The sequence below is a fragment of the Halyomorpha halys genome, unplaced genomic scaffold (assembly GCF_000696795.3).
Source record: "Halyomorpha halys isolate HHAL.00 unplaced genomic scaffold, Hhal_1.1 Scaffold1050.1, whole genome shotgun sequence".
Taxonomy (NCBI): Eukaryota; Metazoa; Arthropoda; class Insecta; order Hemiptera; family Pentatomidae; genus Halyomorpha; species Halyomorpha halys.
The window spans coordinates 415,600-434,673 of record NW_027104662.1 but is presented as its reverse complement, the minus strand read 5'-3'; the positions used below and the strand labels follow the sequence as shown (position 1 = coordinate 434,673).

General features: G+C 28.2%; 1 protein-coding gene across 7 annotated transcripts in view; it reads left to right on the top strand.

Annotated features, from left to right (window-relative positions):
* The window catches only part of LOC106688084 (carboxyl-terminal PDZ ligand of neuronal nitric oxide synthase protein), a gene marked incomplete at its 5' end in the record, with an annotated part of 214,787 nt that extends 198,566 nt beyond the window's left edge, over positions 1–16,221 (top strand). For 2 of the 7 annotated variants that reach the window (XM_014432371.2, XM_014432369.2), the window contains 4 exon segments: positions 5,971–6,131; positions 7,385–7,609; positions 8,026–8,148; positions 10,757–12,749. In XM_014432371.2, coding sequence (XP_014287857.1) covers positions 5,971–6,131; positions 7,385–7,609; positions 8,026–8,148; positions 10,757–11,209 — 962 coding nt within the window. 7 annotated transcript variants of the gene reach the window in all.
* Positions 16,222–19,074: the final 2,853 nt, after the last annotated feature.

Sequence of the window (19,074 nt, the reverse complement as noted above, 5' to 3'; positions counted from 1 at the left end):
ATATCTCTTTCATGTAATATATTTTTATTATATTTTCGTATCTTTCTTGATCGCAACTCGGACCATCTTTCTAAATTTATTTTTAATGTTTTCATTATTATTTTTAATACAGACGTGATAGAATTTTTGAACGTATCGATTAAGAAGCAAAAACTGAAACACGAAATCATTGTCTCCAAACATATTAAATCAACGTGTACAAATGTATCTACTTGCAACTTACTGCAGGAACACCCAAGAAGAGCAATTTCTTTGAAAGCAATGTAATATATCTTCTTTACAACTCATAAAAAATATTCAAAATTCGCTCGAAAGACAGAGCACTCACCGCTTGTAAAAGGAATACTAAATCATACGACCCATTAACTTACAGCCCTTGTCACCATTGACTCTTATAAAAATTTATCTAGGTTAACATAATAAACGACTGGATACAGACGACAACAGAACAAATTTTACATATATTTATCACAAGGACTCCTATGATTCCAAAGATAACACAGATAAAGTAAATAATATTTCGAATATTCACATCTTATTGTCAATGCTTTCAAACATTTAATTAATTATATTCTATTTGAGTTTTTCAATTTTTAACGCTAGCGACTTACTATGACTGGAATCTTTCATATTTTAATGAAACAAGTTTGATTGAGAATTATTTTCTTGAAAAGTCCAGTTATTGCCCGTATTTTTGTTTTGTTACTATGTTCGAAATGTGATTATTACTTTACTTCTGAAGTTCGGACTCGTGACCATAAAGAAAGCCTTACAATAATAAGTTTAAACATTAGTGCATATTTTTCATTTGGCCGAATTTTTTTCCACACCAGTAGTAACTACTATTCACATGACCTGAACAATTCATTATTTCTTTTCTGATATAAAATTAATCTTTTTTTTTATTTTCGAAAATATTAAATTTTCTTATTGATAGTTTAACTTTTACCAAAAAGATTTATTTATGAAAATTATTACTATTTTTCTTTTATTTATAATCTTAGATACTTTCTTGAGATTGGTTAATGTTGTTTAAATAAATAGAAAAATAATAGATTCAAAAGGAAAATACTTGAATCCATTTACATATCTGAAAATATTAATAGTACAGTGAATTTCAAAACAAGAAATCTGAACCAACATTATGCAGAGATATTAAGTAAAATTATTTTATGAAAAATATGGGATAAATTAAATGTGGATAATTATAATTATCCTTGATGGGAATTTTACTAATGAAATAAAGAGGAAAATTAACAAAAATATTGTTATAATAAATAATTTTAATCCTTAAACTGAGTGGAGGAAGGTTACAAGCATTGTTGTGATAAAGTTTTAACAAATAGTGACTGTGATAAATGAATTTTAATATTTGTTTTTAATGCGAAAATTGACTAATTAGGTAATTAGATATAATGTAGTGTATACTTATTGACAAAAAATATGTTTACCTAATGTTTTAATGATTCATAGAAATTGTTGATTTGACCTGGGCACAGAATAGCCTGCATGAAGTTGAGTTTTTAAATCATTCAGTTCAATAATTGTATTAAGCTAAGATAAATTATAAATAATATTGTTAAGTATTTTGAATTGTTGAGGATCATACATGTAATAAAAGCTGTTTTGTGGTTGAGTGTCCCTGGGGATGGCCGGATTGGCCGAAACGTTGGTCTTAAAAGGAAAATAAAATGTGTTGAGACTAAAATGGATAAAAATCAAACTATTTATTTAAACAATATTATTTTTATTTTATGATTTGATAATCTAGCCCTACTTTATATGAAACGGGCTCAAAACTTCGAAACAAAATTAATTTATAATAAATAGTATAATAATTGGGATGTAATTTTTTTTAAAATAATACTACGGAATGAAGAGGGGGGGGAGAGGGAGAGGAAGAGAGAGAGTGAGTGAGAGAGAGAGTGAGTGAGTGAGAGAGAGAGAGAGAGAGTTTTTTTATCTTAGAAAGTGCTTAAGCCTCAAAAAATAGTTTTGGAGTTTCTATAAAACCAAAAAAAAAAAAAAAAACTCAAAATCTGTTTTCTGTGATATGATGTAGAATATTAATATAAAGAATATTAAACAAGATGGAGGGGGGAGGAGACTAGGCCTGAAGTTATTTTTATCATTGCCCGCCATCTGTTGTGGTGTATTGTATACACTCCGCTATATTTAACTGAGCCCGTATTATTTAGCGGCTTTATGATTATTTATGTTTAACGCACTCAAACAGACCAATGAAGTAGGTAATAAAAAAAAAAATTATTCAGCTATAATTTTTAGTATCACATCCATTATTGGATACTACTTGGTCATAATGTTGTTTACTACTATGCACTGTATATTTAAATTTTACACAGTTATCTATCCTCTGTTTACTATACATTCCAATATAATTAATTAATTATGGATTTCTCTTTTAGCAGAACTAAGTTTATTCATTAATTTATCTTTTGTTTATTGAAGTAAATTGTGTTGTTTATAATGTATGCTCCCGTATTGTTTTCTAATCAAACAGTGGATAACCTCCTTACTTACTTCAAAATAAAAATCTGATTGCAGTGCGCCCATCTTAACTGTCACTTACCACCCTACTTTGGATTGAAATTAATCCCTGGCCATTTCAAAACGCAACTTCTTTAATATTAACGATGGCGATACTTCTAACAGATTGTGCTTTAATTTACAGTAGTCCAGTAAAAAACTAATGTTGTCGTGTTTTCGTGTTTCCATCGTCGTTATGAAAATAGTAAAAAGTTGTAACTATTATCCTAACAACCATAGAATCATGGAAACATTTATTTCATCCTTTAGTGAATTATAAAATTCTTTCATAGTTTATATTTATGAATTATTTATTACTAATAATAATGAGAGATGGTTTATTTGAAATCAAAATCGAGTTTTATAAAAATTAGAAAGGTTAACCTTTTGCTATTTTGTTGAATGTTAACTTTTTCTCTACTGACTGTCAGATAAAGCATATGCTTATTTTTCTACCTAAATGTACGAAAGATTTCTTATATGAAAATTTGAACGAATTACTCACAAGAGTAGGCCACGAACGTGGGATCACCGATGTGAGTGAAACATTTTTTGTATAACCAAGAAATCTGGTTTAGACTGGGTTCTGAGTCCACACATGGTTTTTTTGGGTTTTTTGTATGTAAATCCTGCCATCGGACTGGTGGAGGTGCTGGTGTCAGAGCCTGGAAGAGTGGATTGGTCAAAAATTGGAGGGAGTCAAAGTACTTGACGTGCCTCCGACCAATGAACTCTGGCACTGTGGGCAGTTCTAGGAGTTGATGCAGTTCCGGGGGCTTCTTCCTCTTCCACGATGTGCATGGGTTTTATAAATTTTGTGCTTAGTCAACTCTATGGGCTATTTAAGGCCATCGAGAGATACTACGTACAAGGTGTTAGCTTTTAGTGGATCAGAAGATTCTATTGTAATCTTATTGATTCAAATAATACATTTAGGAATATTTCGATATGTAATGTTTGCCTGATGACTGTAATAGTTCTCGATGCGCCAACTGTTAGCACCGTGTCAGTTCGTAACAATTAAATGACAGCTTGAGTGGTGAATAACAGATAGTAGCAAGGTCGCTACAACAAGTGATGAATGTTCTTGGGATAGTATTAACTAACCTTTTTCATAGTTACATGAAGCCACATGTAACTATGAAAAAGTCTCTTGTTGTTTTAACTTCTCCACCTTCAATCCTACATTCCTCCATCTGAATTTTTTTTTAGAAGTAATTTTAAACTTGAATAAAAGTGAATAAACCAATATATTTTTAGTCAAACTTTTTAAAGTTTCTCTACATTTGCTTATTATTAGCCAGGTTTTTGGTCAATGCTATACGAATGTAAGTACACAATTTAAAAATTAAAGGCAAGAACATGCTATGAGAATTAGAGGAAATTCAAAAGGGAATTTTGAAATACTCTTTTCTAAATAGCATCTTGCAATTTTTCTAAAACTTAAAATTAAGGTAGTTTTATGAAGTTGCAAATTTAATCCCAGATTTCGTAATAGGAATATAAAATCATTTAATAAAATAGCTCTTCAATGATGGAAAATATTTTTGGTTTATTTTGCATAAATGTGAGGAATATGTAGCAAATCTACTTTGATTCAAACAAGGCTAATTAAGCTTTTGTTTTAATATTATAGAGTGAACAATAAAGGTGATTACTGCAGGATTTTGGTGTTTAATGCACATTTTGGGTTAATACTGCACGAAAATCCAGTCTCTAATAATAATCTTCAAATGCATACCTAGGAAAGACAGAAAAAATAACATACACAATTTCCTTGGCACCAAGGGCCCATTGAAAGTATAATTTTCAACTTAGTGTCACAAAAAAAACAAAATAGTGATCCCATATGAGGTCAAGACCAAACGATGATGAGTATTACTGCTATTGTAATTGTTGAGACACAAAAGGAAATCATTACTAAAAATAGAGCTACTTTCATAAGGATATTTTGAATAAGATTACAGCTTCTATGAAATTTTAAATCCACAAGGCTTGCTCTTTGACTCATTAAATTCACATTAATGAGAAGTACTTTGAAGACTTTAATGTAATATTTCTAAAATATTACTCCTGGATAAATGGGCAGTACATACCGATAAATCACTTACTAGCATGGCAAATCTTTGTGAAGTGATTGACATCTTATTAATTAATATTTACTGATTAAAATGGGCTAGTTATATTGCTTGGATGATTTCATATCAGATTCCTCAAATACTTAATTAAATTGCGGTAACTTATAAACAAGTCTAGGCTACAAGATATGTAAAACATCTATGTTAAAACATTGTTTAATATTGTTAATCCTACTACTTGGTATAGCTGAAAATTAAAACTTTGCTGGATCTTTCTTTGTTTTCCACAAAAACAAATGTAATTGACTGGTTAATGTGAACAAATCAAATTGATAGACATTTGTTTTTCATTTAGACTAAGATTGATTGGATTACCTGGAAACTTCAGAAAACTAATAGACTGATACATTGACAGTCTGTCATTATAGATAACTGGCTAAGAACTTTTTTTTGTTATTTTATTGTGTAATATTATATTCTGTCACATATTTACAAACAATGGTAATATTGATCAGAAAACACATTCACAACATATTTACAAAGATGTAAATTAAATGATAAAATAAGAACTAGAAAAAGGAATGATAATAAATAAATAAAAAATATTGGAAATAACATGAAAGGAGATCAAACTTAAAGTAAAATAACGTCTTAAACACATTACTTCCTATTTAGTAGCTAATGACTGTGAAGGTATATTTTATTCTTAGCACCCTTTATTGTTATTTCTATCAAGGATATGGTCTTCTCAGCTTTATGAAAATAGTAACTATCTTCTTGGCAGTTACAGGTTTTTTACGATTGTCGTTACTTAGAAGATTTAATGAGATCTTGAGAGCTTTTAAATTGCTCTTAAGATATAATACAATATGTAAAACATGTTTCTTAATTTTGACTCTTAATATATACTTTTAAAATAAACAAAATTTTCAAGGTTGTATTACTTAAAGAAAAGTGATAAATAAATAAAGTAATAATTTTCATGCAAATAAAGAATTAAAATTATTACATTTAAATTTATAGTCCAGTTAATTAGTAAGGATTTTGTTAAATTAACTTTTCACATCATATATAATTTATATTTAAGATATGTATTATTTTTATTTTATTTAGTATTTTTTTAATTTACAAATTAGTTCTCTGAATTAGAAAAAAATAATTAAAAGATATTAGATATTTTTTTTCAAATTATAAAATGGAAATTTACTTTTCAGAAAAAAAAAGAAGGAATTTATAAAATACTGTGATTCTCCATGTTACAGCAAATACAATCTACATGAGAACAGTTTTCAAATTTACTATTTACAGCCTTCAATTAAACAGTAATATAATGTTTATGTTTCAGATGTATTTAGTGACTCATTAAGCTACGATGCTGGTGGTGCTGACAATGATTCCAGTTCGACACTGGAGGCTGCCAGTGATGTTACTGTGCCATCAAGACCTCAACTCAGGCTAGATCTGATAGGTCCTCCAAGTAATCACCAAACACGAAAATCACCTTTGGTATGTTACTAGATTATATTTTATTATAGATATGTTTTGTGTTACATGTTTAACAACTATTTTGAGTACTATAAATTCCAAAAAAAATTATTTTGTCTATATGTACTTATCTGCTTTGAAATAACTACTTCTAAATTAAGAAACTAAAATCATTTATCAGAACTTTTTAAATATTTCATCAGTATTGCATATTGGGCTTTAATACTGAAAAAAATGTTAGGACCGCAGTTGATTCCTTGAAATAAAAAAAAACTCAACATTCTTGCATGTTCCATATAATTATCAAATTTTATTCAAGTTACTAAACAACAAAATATCAGTTATTCTAAACTAGTACCAAATATGAAAACTATGCAATGATAACAGAATAATAAAAACTCATATAAAATAATAATAATAAGATGTAGCGAATCAAAAGGCTCATCTTTGCTGATACTACCAACACAGTTTTATAGAGGCAGTTTAATTTAAACCAGTGGTTCTAAAAGTTAGTATCATGGCTCTTTAGGGTGCTGCAATCATACCCTAAAGGTGTTTTAAATATTTTAATTAATTAAATTTAATTGTTGTGTAATTTTGGTTTTTTATAACAATTCTTTGTTTTTTTTATGTTTTTATTTCTATGGTTTATTACTTTATTTATGAAAAATGGTAAATAAACAATATTTTAAAAAATCATCAACAGAAATATGCTGAATTTTGTTTAATTATTTCTATGTGCCACTTGATTTTGAGAACCACTGATTTAAACATATATTAACCATATATTTTTCACAAGATTTTTTTAAAATATTTAGAATGTCTTTTAATTCCATATTGAATTGTAACCTTTGTGTATGTTTTGATTTTTTTTTTTTTTGTAATGGTTGGAGCAATCAATACAAAGCACATCAATATTTTACTATTATAAACCATTCAACCTATGCCAACATTTTTTAACATTTTGTTGCTGGGTATGTACATGAGTGAGGTGTTGGCGTTGATGACCGGTGGGTTTTATGCCTTAATTTCTTAATAAACAAACAAACAAACATTTTCTTGACCTTCATTTTAGGGGAAGGAAGACTGTCTTAATTAACCATGAACATCAAATATACTCATTACCTCATTTTAGATTTCAAACATTTTATTTTCTAGTTTAGTAGACTGAGAAATAAAAATAACTTAGGAAACAGAAGATAATATTTGTAAAGTTGAAACACCTAAAAAAAAAACTATCCTCTTTTTTTCTAATCAGTTTGCTTATCGTTTAGAGTGGAGGTGAGACCTACAGTTCACCGTTGAGTGGGGAACCATTGAAGAGCGGTGGAGAAAGTAGCCTTCCTTCGGCTGGAACACCACTCGGAGCCCACCATGAGCTGCAGCTGCTTAGAGAGCAGTTGGAGCAACAAGCCCAGCAGACCCAAGCTGCAGTCGCGCAGGTACATCTCCTCAGGGACCAACTTGCTGCTGAAACTGCTGCTCGGCTTGAAGCCCAGGTCAGTTAAATGTTCATAAACCTTTTCTTAATTTTATTCAATTAATATATTGGACATACGTATATATATATATTGAAGTTCAAAACTTGAATTTAATTTCAAAGGTTTTAATAAATTAATTAGAAAATATGCCAGCCATCAGTCAGTTTAATATCATTAGACTTTTTTTTTCAATGTTTACTTCTCATTGTCACCAGTTTCTTCTATTCAGCACTAAACTATCCAGAACCATCTTGTTTTATTGTTTAGTTAAATGTTTGTACTTACAATATGGTTGTCTACTGGCACGTAATTTAACATTGAGCATGGTGTTAAATCCTGCTAATAACTGTTTATTTCTGTAAATAAATAGCTATGTTTTCAGTTATTTTTTTAAATCTCCTATCATAATACTAATTAGCTAATTTCCTTTCAAGGCGAGGATACATCAGCTGTTGGTCCATAATAAAGAGCTCCTCGATCACATATCTTCCTTAGTGCAGCACCTTCAGGAACAGGAAAGGCTACAGGGAAATGCTCCTGTTACACCATTGCCCCAGGTATGAAATGAATAATTTAGATGCTGTGTATATACTGTGCATGTAGCATGTTGCTTTACAACTAATTTAGCTCAAAAAATATGCTTTTATTCTACAACTCAAAATGCTGCTTATAATTATTCAATTCTTTTGTTTTCTCAAAACATTTTATTCAAGGTGATGTTGGTTGGGATCCAAAACTTCATAAAACAATACATTAAAAATAAGTTTAAATTTAACTGGTTGTTTTCTTCATAGCACATCCCAATCAACTTCTTCTGGAATTACATCTACATTTAACGATATTTCTATCTTTATAAAATATTTATAATGATAATACATAATCATGTAAGTTATATCGCATTTACTTAGACTCCATCTATTGTTAATGTTAATATTGTGTTTATACATTTTTATCCTCAATAAAATTTATTATTTATTTTCTTAAGGAATGACTTTAATTATTAATGTTTTTGTATTATGTTTTTTTTAATTGTTTTTTATTTTTGTAATAAATGAATTTTTTTTTATTTTGTTTTGTAGTTTGATTATAAATATTCATTTGCTGAATTTACAGGCTTTTGCTGTTTCACAGGTCTTAACCGAGGATAAAAAGAATAACGCTAATAATAATTATAATGCCAATGAGGCATTAATAGATTTGTTTGGAAATGGATAATCTGCTTCTTGCCATTTATTAAAATGGTAATTATTACTACTAATACGAATGATTTTTTTTATTAATACATTTAACTCTGTAATAGTGATTTGTTTTGTTTTTATTCAATGATTATTACTTTATACTTTATAAATTTATTATTTAATCTATTATTTATAAGATTTAGTTTAGTTTTTTTTATTTTCTAATTGTTCTTAATATTATTCAAGGAAATATTTGTCACAAAAATTCAGAAACCTTTATTGTTCCTGTCCATAACATTTCCGGACTGGAATGTCATCAGACCAGTATTACTTTATATTGAATTTGTTTTTGTTGTTTTGTTTTTAAAAGTGCTTTGTGCAGGTTCTCATAGAATCCTGTTCACTTTTTTATTAGTGTTTCAAATAACTATATTCTATACTCTATAGCTATACTTCTCCTGTAACATTTGAAACCATTTGAAGTTTAATTTTGAATTATGAGTCTAAAATTTGGTCATTTCCTCTAAATATTCACTAATTTGAATAAATGGAAAAATCTGTGTCTATATTCCCAAAATAAGATTTTTCCTATTGAGTGAGAGATTTTGTCTGTTTAGTACTACTTACTATAACTAATCCAGTTTATTTCCAGGATATTTTTCATTAAAAACTGCATTGCAATTATTCATATTATTACTAAATATTATTATAAATTATTTTCAAACACCCAAAAATCCTGAATATCCTAAATTTATTTTTCACAAAACATTTGTCATTTTTAGTATATAAAAATAACATTATATGTTGATAGAAATATAAGAAATAAATTAAAACATTAGTCGTGTAAAAGACGAGGTATAACAAAAGGATTTACCTTTTGTTTCTCTTTGAATATTCAACTCAAATCCCATTTCTTAAATATATTCAAACATAAAAAAAAATTTCTTAACTAGGTTTGTTTTTCTAAAGTAGAAATTTGAAAATTTAAATGTGTTAGTGTGTAAGGGTTTGGAAATCACTAATACACTATTGGCTTTATAGTCCTTACAGTCTGACAGTCCAAAAGACCCTATCAAGACATGTAAATGTAGAATATGAAGACCCTACTTCATGTTTTAAGATTAATTATATTGTATTCCTGGCTCTAGATAGTGTTTTGATCCCTGAATTATTTGAATCTGATATATTATATCTTTATCAACAAAATTCAACTACAAAAAATAAATAAAGCAATCCATAGCTGTTATCCTTGAAAAAGGTCAAGTGTATAGGTACTACAATATTGGTATTTAGCATTAATATCTCATTATATACCTTCTTTTTTTTTTTTTAATCAGCCACTTTTCCAAAAAGTTCTTTACACATTAAATTAATCATTTTGAACTGAAAGATTTTAATTATATAATTATTGTGATCCTTCTTCTATAGTTATTGAGCTCTTCTTTCTTTTGTTCAATAAAAAAAACATGTTTTTAATATTGTAAGACTATGTTGATATCCCAATAGATTGAATATTAGACATTAAAAGGATGATGGCTCTTGAAGGATTATGAGGATAATGGCTCTGAAAAGTTATCTTTGTGTAAATTGTAAATTTCTTAACAAAGAATATTATTTTAAGGAAGATGATCTCCATTACAACTTATTAGATTCTTTACGCAAGTTTTTGCTGCTTTTTCTCTAATAAGCTGCAGTGTCCCTGATTCCTAGTTACAGAAACCATTCCTCTATACTTAGAATACTATATGCTGATCATTTAAAACATATCTGACTTATAATTAATTACATATTAGAACCATTTTCCTTATTGATATCAGATTCAAGTAGTTAAGCATCTATTAGTTTAATTATTTGATTTCTTTATTTATAATCCACATATTCAAATCAGTATGTATAATGATGTTTTTTTAAAGATCGTTAATGTCCTGGAAATAATGCTGGTTATATTAATAATTAATTATTATTATTTTCTAATATTTATGTAAAGTTTATGCTTCAGCACCTTGGCTGCGAGGCACCGGGTGTAAATCCTATGTTCCTGCCAGATCTTGGTGGTTCTGGATATCTTCATCCTGCTTTGAGCGGTTCATACTACAACCTTGGAGGTGGTTACGACTATCTTCAACGCCTTCGTTCATTCTACAGTCCTCCTCCTGTCTACCAGCAAAGGTCTGGTGCTTCTTCTTTTCCAACAACTCCAGTCCTAAGTCACCGCTCTTCACAAGCTGAAATCCCTGAAGACCAATTCATTCTTCCCTTATCTCCAGAAGGAAAGAAAGACATGGGTCTTGGAGCTCTCCATATTTCTCCTCAGCAAGAAAAGAGATTGCCGTCCAATGGGCCGTTCATTCAGAGATCAACGAGTGAAAAAGTGCCAAATAGAAGTGAACTTATGTCTCAAGTTCAAAGGACGGCTTGGGCAAGGCATACTACAAAATGATGCCTTCCTTTGATTGATGCCTATTCTTGTTTAAACCACTTATATTACATTCAGATGATAATGATTTAATAATACAAATCAAATTCTTTTATAATTTAATTTAATTCATTAATATTTTTTATAATTTTTGTTTAATGAACTATTTACTTCAGAGCAAAATCCAGTGTTACTAAAAGTGGAGTCATGAATTGTAAGACTCTAAAATTGAGCATCCTCTTACAGAAGGTATCTCAGCTTAAATAATAAAACTTAAATTGAATCCTATCGGTCAAAATACATTTGAATAAAATAAGTAATCTTATTACTTAAGTCGAAAAGTTCTTGTGATACATAATAGTATTTTTTATCATTTTAATATTAATTAGATTTGTTATTGGATATCCTAAATAAATAATTGATCGAAATTTGATGTATATCTTTTTCACAGTTAAAAAGCATCAATATTCTTTTACTTTAAATTTTCCTAATTTAACAAACTGTTTAATTATACTGATGGATTTTAATAATGTTACCACTTCTTGATTTACAATTGTACTTAAGTACTGGTTTAAAAAAGTTTAGTCATCAGTTAGTACCGCCTTACTTAAAGTATTCCTAGTATTGTTTTATTTGTGTAAATATAATGATAGTCATTTGTTGATTTTTTTATTGTATATGAACAAATATGTATATTGAGAATATAATTATTAAGTGGGACTTACCTAATGATTCTTAAACTATTTTAGTTTAGTAGAATCAGTAGATAGTTTTTGTATTATGTGTTTATGTGACTGAAACAGCTGACTTTGTACAGTTTTCTTTTTTAATTGTAATGTTTTTACAAGTATTGCATTTGTTGTGTACCCTGATACACAAATATTTTTATGATTGCATCATTGTTTATATAAATAAGGTATTGTAGATACAAAGTTCCTAAATTTTTATTATATTGTTTGTTTTATGTTTTAAAGTGACAAAAACTCTCATCGGTAGTACATTTTACTTAACAAGACACAAATGCACTAATTACAATATTTTAGAGCAGAATAAAAGACAATACAATAATTGTTATTTATTAAAAAATTATCTTGTTGAAAACACAGACTGCTTCTTTTAAGTAGCATTGTTTATCTCTTATTGATATTACTCAAAATAGAACATCATTGTTGTACTTAGCTTCATAGCACATGTTTAGGAGTTATATCAATTTAAACAAATTTAGCAACATTAACATATCTATTGTTCAAAATTTGTCTAGCTCTACTATTAAATATAATTTATATAAATGTACCCTATTCATATATGGTTGTAAACATAGCAAGTCCATAGCATGATAATCAAAATATTCTATATTGCATCAATAGGCAATATATGTAGTTATACATATCACAATTTAATTAGAAAAATATTATGGCTAATTCTATTATATGTTATTTATTGATTCAAGAAAGTGGGTTTGGATTGTGCATTTGTCAAAGAAGTCTTTAATTATAGTTACAAACAAAAGTTGAAGCGAGCAATGTCAGGGTTGCTATGGCAGCAATAAATGTATTTTTGTATAGGATGTTTACTTTAATTTCCTAACCAATAACGTATGCTAGTCATTAGATTTGCAATACAGGGGTCCCATTGTTAAATGATCATTAACTCTCTTCACTGTCCCATTTAGTTTCCTATGGTTTCCATAAGTCAGATCTAAACCAATCTTAGCTCCATGACCAATCTCTTTAGGATCAATTGACCAGTCAGTATGAGTACCAATGTAGGTACTATGCCTACTTGTTATAAGTTTAATATTAGGAAGGTTGAATGGGAACCTTCTGAGAATTAGGGCCAAAATAATTGATCATATTTTCAAGCAGTGCTTAAAAATAACAAGAATTATTAAATTGTTATGCAATTATTACTGATTTATGAATTAATCTCAGTAACTAATTTTTATATAGACAACTTACTACAACTGTAACTTCTTAGCACTACAAGGGTCCCAGCTTTTTCCAGCAGCAACCACTCATCCCTATTACCAGTTTCGGACATTCAAATATTTTCTGGCATCATTGGCTGCCCACTGCAGTCTTGGCCACCCCACTCTGCATTGACTAAAAAGGGGCTCGGTCAGAAGCAGTAGTAACTAGAAGAGAAAATTTTATTATTTTAAGTATTGTATAAATTTGAAAGAAATAGCAATAGTTTTATTTAAAATGTTTGTTAAGTAATTGATATAAGTTTTTGTAGTAAACTATTGTAATATTTTCACATTTATTCAATCTTTAATAATTATTAAAATTTATTTTGATAATTGAGCCAATCAGTTTTGACATAGTATCTGACATTTATTGGAAATTGAAAGTTAGGGTTTCTGCGGATTTTTTAGAGCTCATTTCATAGATTTTAAAAGGAAATTTAATGTTATTAAATTATGGTAAGTGATTCCAGGTTTAAGGTAAAAAAATGGTAATTAACATTGTAAAGGTTTTCATTTTGTTAGTTACCATGTTTTAAGACCGAATGCCTCAATTATTAAAATTCATCTTGATAATTATCAAAATTAACTTAATAAGCCTGTACTGATATATAGGGTTGAAGGGTTGGTTTTTCTCAAGTCATCAAATTGAGGAAGTCTAATTTGAAATTATTTTTGTATTAGATAGACCATTAATCAGCTAAGAAACAGGGCTGCTCGAGAGTTTGAGAGGAATGAAATGTTCCCCAAGAAATTGAGGGAATCTGAGGAATCCCTAAAACTATAACTTTATCTGCCATGTACAAGTCATTTATTTAAGTCTATCATGCCAGGATAGTTGCCTACTTGGTGCTCTTTATTCTATATATACTTTCTGCATTTATTAAGAAAGGCTTTGTGACACCATGCTACAATCAATAGTAATTAAACAGTGACCGTGTAACAAAACACTTAAATAAGCCTGTGTTCAAAATGCTAATTAACTGCACTTTAATAAGATTGAAATTATTGTGTTCTCTTTGATAAGTTAATAACCAAACTTTCAGACAATAAATTATTGTGTGAAAGCTTGGTATTTTTGCTAATAAAAGCAATGGATAGATACCAAAAAGAAATTGTAAAAAGATGAACATTTTTCCCTTATAGCTAAATTTATTGTCGTTTTGTCCCAGTTCCTTGAAAATATCTGCAAGAAATGAGACTTAACAAAATTTTACAGGTTATTACTTTAAATTTTTTTTTTGTACTTCAGGGGATTAATATCGTGTCAATGCCACCTGTATTGTCATTGTATTTTGTTTGAACAGCTACGGTTTGATGCAATCTGCTTCCCATGCTGTTTATTGAAACAAAGTGGAATAAATAAATTAATTCTATGCTTTCTAATTTTTCCGTGTTTATAAAAAATTCAACAAACTGAAGTCACTTTCTGTCGTTAGTTTTTTAGTGATTCATTACACTTTTTCCTCATAAAGTGTGTACATTATTCAGTTAATGTTCATGTATTCATGTGTAACAGATATGTAATATTCAAATTTAATGCAGGTGAAGCCACTGAACACACTAATTTAAGACCTTTGACTGTTTCTAATTACCTTATGCCTAATTTTATTTATTTTGATTAAACACTTTTATAGTTTTTTATATATCTAATGTTTTTAATGAAGATGTCTTGCATCTTACAATATTATAATATTATTATTAACATTTATTATTATAAATATCAAAGAATATATCAACAAAAAATAAGGTAGAAATAATTTGCTTACTATAAATGTAACATACTATATTTAATTATTATAAGTATGGGTAATATTTAGCTTCTTTGGGCTATTAAAACAAAAAATAATAAACATGCTACTAACATCAATAAGAAACATAAATTTAAATAATTTTGTAAAAACAAAACAAAGAAAAAACACATAATAATTGCACCTAAATTATTCATGCTCAGCCACAATATTAAAAACACTGCTTCATATTCATCGCTTCATTACTAACTTCTGGCAAAAGCTTTAAAATTGTATAAAGGAAAACTGAGGTGGAAGGTTATCGTAATCATTTGTTCTTTATAGGTAAGTGATGCATGCATGAAGTATAATTGCATGAAAACAGCTTAATATTAGATTCCTCAAAACATTTTTAAATTAATTCCTTATGTAATTTTAGATGAGTCCTACAAGCAAAGTTACAAGATGGTTTGAAATGCTGCAACCATTGTCGAGACCTGAGAGTGGCTTTGTCGACTCACCTGACGGTGACGATACTGATAACCTCTTTTTAATAAATAGACTTCCGAGCAGAAAACGAAGAAAACTGCTTGGGCTGAAAATTGGGAAAGTTACAACGTTCTAATCAAACATTAAAGATCCAGGGATTTCTAAGCAATTTTCATTAGCTATTAGCCATTCCTTATGAATACAAATTAAGTCTTTGTTGGTGAATTACATTTTACAAAGGGACAAAGTTTTGCCAGAAAATTATTTTAATATTATATTTAGAAAAATTATTTAGTCAATTGTAGCTTTTGGTTTTAGACATTTGTAAGATAAAATTTTATATTTTTAAGATTATAGAGAACCTAACTTGGAATCAATGTATTTGGTAAATTAATTATTTAGAAACAACCTGTAATAGCAAAATGAAAAACATCTGTTCAATGTTTTATGAAAGATTGATGAAAATAGTTGAATTAAAGAATTCTATCAATCATAAATTTATTAAATATATGTTTACATAAATACATAATCTTGTTGATAAAATTAGATCAAAAGCAATTCTCAACCCTCATAACTCTTGTTTATGTTTATTGTGTGATCGATCAATTCAAAGTTAATGCTCTCTAAACATGTAGCAAAATTTTAGCATTTAAATAATTAATAAATACTATTCATGAATTTATGAATTATTTTAATACTACAATATTTTATATAAATATTTTCTATACAACAAAAATTTTTTGTAAATATTTTTTAGTCTAGATTTAAACTTGATGAACTCATTTTGTAATTTTATTATTGTATCTTTTGATATTTATCATATATTTTTTAATTTAAAATTTAAATCTTATCCATTATGGGATCATTGTCACTAAAGATTGTTCTGATTCATTTGCTGATGCCATAAACATTCCATGTGTTTATTTTATAGTATTGACAATTTATTTATTTAATACATTTTATATAGAACTTTTCTTATATATTTTTTATATCAAATATTATGTTAATAAAGTATTAATTTATTCAAATACAGACTGTATTTTTAAATAGAAATATTCTGTTACCAAACAGATTTGCTCAAGCAATTCTAGTACTATCCCCCTCACTTTGAAAAAATGTTTTAATGTTTACAAACAGTAATGTTTCACATTAAAACACAATGAAGTGATAATGAGGGAATTTTCAAATTTAGAATAGATCACGATATATTTTCCTTCGGAAAATATAACTTCGTAGATATCGTATCTGACAGTGTAATGTGAATAGGAAGTGAACACAAAGATTTTGAATTATTGTAAATGATGATAAGTTTTTATATTGTAAAATAAATATATAAGATTTTTAGGTTAATATAATATTTAAAAAGACTTTTTTTTCCTATTGCTAGGTTATATTGTATTTAAATAAATTCTTTTTATTATGATATATAAAATTTATTTTAATATTTTCCAATTTATTCTTCCAAAAATTTTCTACTGAAAATATTATGTTTTAAAAGGATATCATGTTTCTTCTACTGAAAATGATTCTTTTCATCGATAAAACAACAGTTTTTTTTTTATTATATTGAGAGCTGGGTAACCCTTATAGAAGTTTTGTGGCTACTACCATATCTGGAGAAATTAGAGACTTCTAATGTTGAACATTTTGATCTTTAGGATTAGTTCAAGATATATCTTCAGGTTGAAGTATGGCCTCATTAAAGTAATTCTTCTGTAAAAGTTGATGAATTCTCATTCGCCCAGAATTTGTTCAGTGTTTTCTTCATCCGTTAAAAGTGAATGATAGGAAGAGTCCTCCTATCCTAATAATATTGTAATTATCAATGTAAAATGAGGAAACCAGTTTCTCTTCAACAGTCATTTGGGGATATTTAGGTAGTTACAGAATGTAGAATAATCACAACATAACCATGTAGGATTTCATTACAGTTAGTTCTGTTGGCTAATAGTACCAAGTTTTTTTTTAATGATTTAGTGTGTTATTTCTGTTTGGTAGTTTTCAATTAGGAAGAGTATTGGATTTAATCCCATTGCAAGGGTCTTCTTGTACTTGGATTTAAATAAATTCACCTCTACTTCACCTTCCTGAACTGATTGTACTGCGTGGAAGCCTTTTAAAGTCCTGTTGTCTAGGAAAAAAATTAGCTAATAAACTCATCCACACACATCCATCAAACTCAATATAAAGATATTCAAATATCCTGTATAATTTTTTGGTTTATAATTCCAGTTCTTTTATAGTCTGTGTATGCAGGATAATGTCTCTATCTGTTTCTAAAGTTCCAATAGTGTGATGGAAATATCCTTACTGTTAGTTCAACCCATAATTTCTCTAGCCTCAATTGCACTTTTTTTCTATCTATTTTATTTTTTATTTATTTTTTTTTGTATAGGAATGGATAGTAAGGAAAAGAATTAAGGGTGGGTCTTTAACTGATGAGGATTGTCTTTTTTTCTGGATTTAGGCATAACTTATTTTCCAATGCCCAGCAGTAACTGCCTATTTTATTCCAGCTTACAAGATACAGACCCCTGAGTTAGCCTACTGTATTATTATATCCCTCTAATCCTTTATTTTTGTTTCCCAATGATAAATTATCCTAAAACATGTAAAAACGAAAAATAGAGAGAGAGACTTTATTCAAAAAAGTAGTGCTGCACAACTGTATTGGGTTGCTTAAACTTACACTTAGTTCGAAAAAAAAATTTTAAATTCTTATAATGTATATAAATAGTACAGTAAATCCATAATATAATCATAGTAATACATCATTTTTTAGTTCTTTGTATATTTTAATTTTTTTTTGTCCTTTCCTTGTTATTTTTCATTATTTATCTTTATATCTGATTATGATTTTATCCCGTAAACCAATACATCTTTCCTTTTTTCCCTCATGAACAAACAAAATAAAATTAAAATATAAATAATAAAAAATTTAAATAAAATAACAACATATACACATAAAAGTCTATTGTATTTTCACTCATGATTACTTCTCGATTAAAACCTAAAAAAACTCCACAATTATCTACAAGGATATAACTACTTGAAAATACAGATAATAAATATAAAATTAGAAAGTAAATATTTAAAAATGTAATGGACAAAACAGTAATAAATATGTATAAAAAGTAATAAATAGATATGAAAAGTAATAAATATTAAGATATATAAAAAATAAATAAATAAAATATGCCATATTTTATATATGTCACCCTTCCTCTGTATGATCCTAATCTTGATCTATTTCTGTTGATAGTGGATGATTCCCAGAAAGTCATGAACTATATTATATTAGTTTAACAGAACTATATTACTATAGTTGTGCTAGATAAAGTTCCGCGAACTCCGAACCAGAGGCCTCTCACGTTTCTCCAAATCCAGAGCTTTTCCTCAAAGAAAAGCTTTTATCGTAGAGTTTCTTTTCCCTTTCCACTATATTTAACTAGTCAAAATAATTACTTTCATATTTCACGGTGGGATCCAGAATGATTGCTGACTTCCCTCCCTTAGGGAAAGCGACGATATCAGCATATCGTGTGGTTCCATGCATTACTACGCGGTAGAACTCATCCAAGCAGGCAAAATCTCTTTCCTTTAGGAGCTCGCACCTTACCCTGTGTTGGCGTGGTGTGGAGTTGTGGAATTTCCCTAGCTCGTGTGCTGGTGTTGCAGGCTCTCTGTTGCATTTGCGACAGAGA